Source organism: Borostomias antarcticus, assembly GCF_949987555.1.
Source record: "Borostomias antarcticus genome assembly, chromosome: 1".
In the NCBI taxonomy this organism is placed as follows: domain Eukaryota; kingdom Metazoa; phylum Chordata; class Actinopteri; order Stomiiformes; family Stomiidae; genus Borostomias; species Borostomias antarcticus.
The window spans coordinates 29,701,362-29,708,861 of NC_140234.1; the positions used below are offsets into that span (position 1 = coordinate 29,701,362).

The 7,500-nt window shown below is 52.7% G+C and overlaps 1 protein-coding gene across 1 annotated transcript in view; it reads left to right on the plus strand.

The window, feature by feature from the left end:
* bcas3 (BCAS3 microtubule associated cell migration factor) overlaps positions 1-7,500 on the plus strand; it is a 304,635-nt gene that overhangs the window by 105,078 nt on the left and 192,057 nt on the right. The window contains exons 18-20 of the mRNA XM_084443162.1: positions 2,165-2,289; positions 2,795-2,960; positions 3,596-3,696. Of these exons, the coding sequence (XP_084299288.1) occupies positions 2,165-2,289; positions 2,795-2,960; positions 3,596-3,696 (392 nt within the window). The remainder of the gene's footprint in view (positions 1-2,164; positions 2,290-2,794; positions 2,961-3,595; positions 3,697-7,500) is intronic.

Here is a 7,500-nt window from a genome sequence, read left to right on the forward strand (position 1 = left end):
CGGAGATCGAAAGGAGAGAACGGAGGAGGAGGAGGAGGAGAGAGAAGGGGAAGTCGTCCTACGAGTTGCCTGACCTCTGGCTATCCTCCCTGTTTGCTCAGTGCTGTGTCTCCTGGAGACGCTGACAGATGAACAGGGCTGAGAAGGAGAGCAGGGAGCGCCCCGCGCCACGGCATTAGCCAAGGCAATATCCTGACCATCCGCCCTATCTCTTCATCTCCCTCCACAGGCACAGCTTACTGGAGATATTTGGTTGTTCAGCCCACCTAGCCCACTACCCCCCAGGGCCCAACACTAATAAATATACCTCCCTAACCTTGTCTGAGGCCTTTCCTTTTCTCTCCTGCTCTCTTTCCTCTAGACTACCATCTCTCATTCGCGTGGTGTCGGCTAAACAAAGACGTCAACATCTCGCTGTGCCCGGGGAGTAATTTACGAGGCGCTGACAGTTTGAAGGGAAGTGAAGGAGCGAGAGTTCGTGCCGGCACTGGGTCAGTCAGCGCCTGTTAGCGTGTCAGGCAGGGGCCACGCAGGCAGAGCTGAGCTACCGGACGGTCCACAGCACCACAGAGTACTGGAGAGGCTGTCGTGGGCGCCAAAGGAAATGGTGAACATGCCCAAAACGTTTTTTTTTTTGGGGGGGGGGGGTGTTACAGTTTGTCATTTTCTCACAATATATATGATATGACGCTGTAACACCAGTGTAGCCGTTACATCGTCTTTTCTGCGACCTCCATGGTCACGTGCGCACGTGCTTGCGTGAGTACAGTAGGCACAGTCCCAGTGTGTCTCTGAGGTTCCTGGTGGGGGGTTGGGGGGGGGGGGGCAGTGACGCCCCATGCCCCCCAAGGCCTCCTGTTACGGTCTGAGCCAGAGGGCCTCTGGTTTACTGTCCGGGTCGCTTATGAGGCCGGACAATAATACCAGACCATAGCTACTGTTCTCTGATAGGTTCCATATGGGAGCCCCTCCTCCCCCCCAACCCACCGCCACCCTATCACAGCAGAGAACCATTTCTGTGTTCGCTTCCATTCAAACGGTCCTGACATACTGAATAATCCAATAACTCCCAATAAATTCCCTTCAACGGCTAACTGGAAGCGAGGTCGCGGGGAGCAGCTGGAGGATGAGCGTTCGTGGCACATGCTCGAAGGAGTGAGAACTATTACGGCATCTCTGTTCACGGAAATTACTTCCTATTTAGCCTATTTAGTTGTGTGTGTGTGTTTTTCTCTGCGTGTACTTAGTTTGTCTGCTGTTCGTTCTTGTTTGTAACGTGTTCATACACATGTACTTACTTACAGTGCACACATGCACACACACACACACACACACACACACACACACACACACACACACACATAGACGTTGTCTGTGGTGGTTTGTGTGTATGAGAAAAGGAAGGATGTAATCAACTCAGGGCATATGCTAGACAGGCTTTACAATGCCACACTGACATCCCCCTCAGCAGGCTTCCATTCCCGTACTACCGCCCTGGCCAGCCATGATCACTTACACACATGTGATACACACACACACACACACATCCACAGTAATCCCTTTCAGATTGTAGCATGGGTAACGGATGGTGGAGGATATAAAAATGTGTATTATGCATAATCAAGTGTGAGAACTTTTCAATGGATTAGAGTTAAGACAAAGAAGCTGTCTGGTTTTGGTTATTTGCTGAATAGTGCGCACATAAATCATCTGTCCCAAGCACAGGAACAGTGAAATTTGAGTCAATGTAGTGCTTTTTTTTCCTTCTATTTTTCGCTGCTACAAGTTTTTCCTTGTTTTCAGGCCTTTTAGTTTCTTATGCTTTTTGTTATTTTCTGTTGCTAATTAGCATGAAATGTGCTTGTGTGAACGTTTGCCCTGTCTTCTGTTCACAGATGTTCATTTTGAGAGTGTTCATTTTGAGAATGTTCTGTGAGGTTTTTAACATCCGGCATGTGTGGAACACATCTTCAACTCTGTCAGTGTTCAAACTCTTCTGTCTCACTTCACCACAGCTTTTTCTAATCCAACACGACTCACCCTCCAGCCGCCATCATCTCTGGGGGAGCATCCTGTCTCTCCATCCCAGCGGATGTCCACCTGATCTGGGCTTGTGTACTCACACTCACCCCCTGTCTCTCCCTCTCTTGTGTCTTCTCTAAAGCAAAGCCAAGCCTTCACCTCAGATCTCCCCCAGCAAGTCCAGCGGAGGGGAGTTCTGCGTCGCCGCCATCTTCGCCTCCTCGCGCTCCTGGCTCATCACCAATCCTAACATGAAGAGAGAGAAAGGTAGCTTAGAGAGAGAGTGTGTGTGTGTGCGTGTGTGTCGGTGAGAGAGAGAGTGTGTGTGTGTGTGAGAGAGAGAGAGAGTGTGTATGTGTGTGTGTGCGTGTGTGAGAGTGTGTGTATGTGTGTGTAAGTGAGTGAGTGAGTGTGCGTGTGTGTGTAGTTACAGCTGTGTGTTTACCCCCTTCTGAGCCCCCTTGTATAGACGCAACATGGCGTCACTTCAAAACAGGCTCGCTCTGAACGAGTCAAAACACTGGGGCTGAGTCATAACGACATGCTTAATGGCGGGGACGTGACCTCTGTAAATGTTTAACTGCCTTTTAAGAGCAGCTTTTGACCCACACTTCCTTCAACTGCTAGTCACATTGTTCATTACTTAATGGTCTTTTAAATGGACAGAAGTATTTTTCATTGCGGCATATTAATAGAATCTGATATTAATAACCTTACTCATATCCAGTGAGGATTCTTTTTGTTGACCATGACCTTTTGACCTCCCCCCCAGATCAATCCAGGCAGTCGGTGGTCGACTCCCTCTACATCCTCAGTTGTTACGGCAACCTGGTGGAGCATGTCCTGGAGCCTCGGCCAATCAGCACGGCTCAGAAGATCAGCGACGACACGCCCCTGGAGCTGAACACCTGTCCGAGGGCCTGCTGGACCCTGGCCAGGTACGGAGACCCGCTCTCCGGCGCTCACCCTGGGTCGCATGCCCCTCGTAGACTGCTCTCCAGCGCTCACCTTGGGTCGCACGCCTCTCATCAACAACGTCCTACCACTCACCCTTCTGGACTGTAGTTCACCTTAATAGAAACTGACACATTCACTTACCAGGCCTATATAAATTATACAGTTGTTCTGCAGAATATTGTTGCTGTATTTAGTGTGCTTTGGGGAAATAATATCCTTGCCAGTTTGTCTGCAGTATTATTACCGTGCAATATTACTCTACTTCCAATTATTGCTTTATATACTTTAGAGCAAGCTAAGTACTGTAAGTAATATATTCTCGAGACATGATTTAGTATACCAGAAAAGGAAAAGCCAGAGCATGATGATGAAGTGAGGGCACAGCTGGGTCTCCCGCCATGAAGCGCTGTGCAGGCCGACGCAGACGCCATGTCGCCCAGCATGCTACAGGCGCTCTCGTACGGGCGCAGCCAGGCTCCGGACGAATGGAGTCCATTTGAGCCCAGCAGGGGGGGGGAATGTTCCGTACATCTGGGCCCCTCTTACATGCGCTCCTCTCCCTCCCTAAATTTTTTTTTTTTTTTTTTGTTTTTTGTGTATTTTTTGTTTGGAGCAGGACACCGCAGTGGAACGAGCTCCAGCCACCGTTCAACTCCAACCACCCCTTGGTGCTGGCCTCCGACCTGGTCCAGTACTATCAGTACCTCCTGGCCGGACGTAAGTGCTGGAAACACACGTGTGTGTGTGTGTGTGTGTGTGTGTGTGTGTGTGTGTGTGTGTGTGTGTGTGTGTGTGTGTGTGTGTGTGTGTGCGGTATGTGTGTGTGTGTGTGTGTGTGTATACGTGTCCTCTGTGTGTGTACTGCTGAGGGGCGGTCGAGCGTGTCCTGCTGGTTTAGGCTGTGTTCTCTCAGTGGGAGATCGTCTTCGCCCTCTTATTGAAGCCACATGCAGAGACGGGACCCTTTCAGCCACCGGCCGGGACCGCCCCACTTCCTCCCCCGCTGCCACAGAGCTCTGAGGAAGATAAGGCATGTGGAAGTCGGGGGGCCTCTGAGCTCAGAGCGGCTATCGGCTATCCCGTCCAGCGCTGCACCTGGAATCCAACCGTTGTCGCCGCCGCCTCCTCCTCCTCAGCGCCCCCTCCTGGACACGTTAGCGTGATGCGTGGCCTCTCGTGTTCCACAAGCCAATTAGCAGAAGCTTTGAACTCTAATTCAATAACAAGTACAAAGGGTTGGGGGAGGGGGGGGTAAAGTGCACACGGATGGCCGCACGCGTAACCCGTCGTCTGGAATAAGCGAGCGCCGTTGCGCCAGCAGCATAATCATCACAAGCATTAAGTCGGTAATTATCCAGTCGTCGGTGCTCCGGGGTGAAACGCTGGTCACGTTTTTCCTCGTGTCCGCTCACTTCCCCGATCCCCCTCGCGACCTAGAGGGTCAGACGCCCTCGTCAAGACTGGTCCTAATAGCCTCTTCAGTGTCGGAGCGATCATGGCAAGTTGGCGTGAGGGGCGGGGGCATCCGGGGGGGGGGTGGAGGCAGGGGCACACCACTGTAATGAGATAGATATAGCCAAATATATATATCATATAGCCAAACACCCCCCAACCCCTGAATGGTACGACCCTCTGACCCATACGAGGTGAGGAGGATATATGCGCATAATTATCCGTCTCTGTAAACAAGCATCCCCTCCAGCCGTCCCGTTTGAACACGCGCGACAAGTCACCCGCTCTGCAGGTCAGTCTGACGGGAGGAGGAGGAGGAGGAAGAGGAGGGATAGGAGGAGGAGGAGGGAGAGGAGGAGGAAGAGGAGGAGGAGGAGGGTTACGCCAGAGCGCTACACAGAGCTTTGTTTACCGTGTCTGGTGAAGCGTAAAGATCAGGACGCACCCCCTCCCCAAACACTCCCAGCAACACACACCAGCAGGCCAGCAGGGTGCGGTTTAGCGAGCCTGTATGACCCGGCGCCCACAGCGGGGGAGAAAGAGGGGGCCGGAGCGACGGGAGGAGGAGAGGGACGACGCTATAAGAGCGGAAACGGAGAAAAGCACACGAAAGAGAGGAGGATGCGGAGATACCGCCGACGATGGAGAGACCTCCAGATAAATGGGGGGGGGGGGGGAGAGGAAGCCTGCCGGAGCTCGACACCGTTCGACCCCCCAGAGCCCGGTCGGCCTGCGTCCCAGAGCCCGCCTCGGAACCTCCTAGAGGGGGGGGGGGGGGGGGGGGGAGGGCAGGGGGGGTGGAAACGCCGGGGGGGGGTGGAAACGCCGGGGGGGGGGGGGGGGGGTCGAATTGCGCTGGGTGATTGACGGCGGCCGGTCTTCCTCTATATTGGATGACCCAGCCTGATTAAAAATGCAGCATGCGGGAGGGGGGGGAGGGGCGGCGTGGGGGTCAGGCCAGCCGGAGCCGGCCAGGCGCGGGATAAAAGCAGCGCCGGCGCCACTTCATGGTCACTATCTCCACCTGTCCATCTGGACTGGGCAGACCCGCTCAGGGGACACAAACACCCAGCACCCCTGCGGCTCTGCTGACAGCGATAAGGAGCACACACACACACACACACACACACACACGCACGCATGTGCACACACACACACACGCACGCACACACACACGCACGCGCACACACACACACACATAGGGACAGAAACACACATATACAAACACAAGGACACATTCAATTGCAGAGGCGCACGCACAAACAGGGATGTACACTCAGACGTGCGCACACACACATACACACACACACACACACACACACACACACAGTGATGCATACAGACAAGGACGCGCTCACCCACAGATAGGGGAGATAGGGAAGAGGAGCTGGCCTCATAAATGCTGTCTCAGTCCAGCTCCAGAGAATCCTCGCCCACTGTAGATCGGCCAGCCCAGAGAAAGAGCTCCTTCTTCGTCTCCTCGCGGAACGGCCCGGAATAAGTCAGTGATGAATGAACGAGGCCTGATTCTGCTGCCCGAGGTGTTGGACCTGAATTTTAAACCACAGTTTGATCCTTAGAATAACACTGCCACACGTTTGGATGAATGGGACTTATTTTACCTCTTTTTTCTTTTCTTTTTTTAAATACACTAATTCCCTCCATTCATTCTGCAAATTCGGGGCATATTTTTTTCACCTTTTGGTTTTCTGAAAGCCAGGTGGTAATATTTGCGTAGCTGTCCGCAGTATGTGTTCAGACACCTCTTTTCCACCGCCGCTAAATTTTTTCGCAGAGGTCAACAAGCAGTGAATAATTTACCACCCGGCTCTCTGGCTGGCTCCTTTGAGCCGCTATGGTGGCGACTGCCACGCTTTTTGGCCCTCGCCTCTCCCCCTACCTGTCAGAATGTGCTAATTGTGACTTGCCTGTCTCCCGGTGGGGGGGGGGGGTGTTCCAACCCCTCTACGGCACGTCTTAATCGCCTGAGAGGGCTGTGAGACCGGGAGCTCCGGACTCCGAACGGCCCGGAAGAAGCGGAGCGTTGTCCGGACGAAGTAAAATGGAAGGAACAGCCCACACAATGAGGCTTCTCACCCCCACCCCTTATCTCAGTCAGTCCACCTGATCAGATCGTTAGCCCTTATCTATCCCGGGAGATCATCTCCTGGCCTGGGGGAGGGGGCGGAGGGTCATTCCCGATCAATACCTACCAGCCACGCTTTGTTCTTGTTCACTCGCTGCATCGCTGCACTGCAGTGCTACCTGGCCAGGTAGCGCCAGCGCACGTCCACGACCAATCAGCGGAGACCAGGGCGGGGAGGGGCGGGGCCTTCCCCCCGGAGCCCGCAGACACAGGCTCTTTGATGCCGACGGCTCTGGGGATTGTTTTCTAGATGTTTTTTTTTGTGGTGTGTGTGTGTGTGTGTGCGCGCGCAGACCAGGACGCGGCCCAGAGAAGGACATGGGTCAGACGCAGTCACACGTCCACCAGTAGGTTTGTCCTACGTGATAAGGCTGGTTTTGATGGTAATCTTTGCTATCAACCATCACCGAGACAAATATGCCTCTCGGATTGATTAATCAAGGTGCAGGTTTTTTTTGTGTGTTAATTTAAATTTTTGTGTCGCTACTAGATTGAAACGTTTTCCAACTTTAATTTGAGTATGCCATTTTTAACTCGTGCTTGAGCTTCTATTGGTGCTGAATTATCTTCTGAATTATCAAATAAAATTTCTGAAATGTTACATTAGCTCCGTTGTATAGCGTTAGCATGTTAGGAATCCTTATCCTAAAGTGACCTTTGTCCTTTAAGAGTGTCTGTCTGCAGACGAGACCCAATGGCTCTTATCTGGACACATCAGTAGATATGTCTGCAACCGCTGGGGTCAGTCTGTCTGACAGTCGCGCGCGCACACACACACACACACACACACACACACACACACATTCACACATACACACATACATACACACGCACACACACACACACATACATAACAGTACACAGACACACAACACACATATACACACACATACCTACAGAACCACGCACACAAACAGTACCAC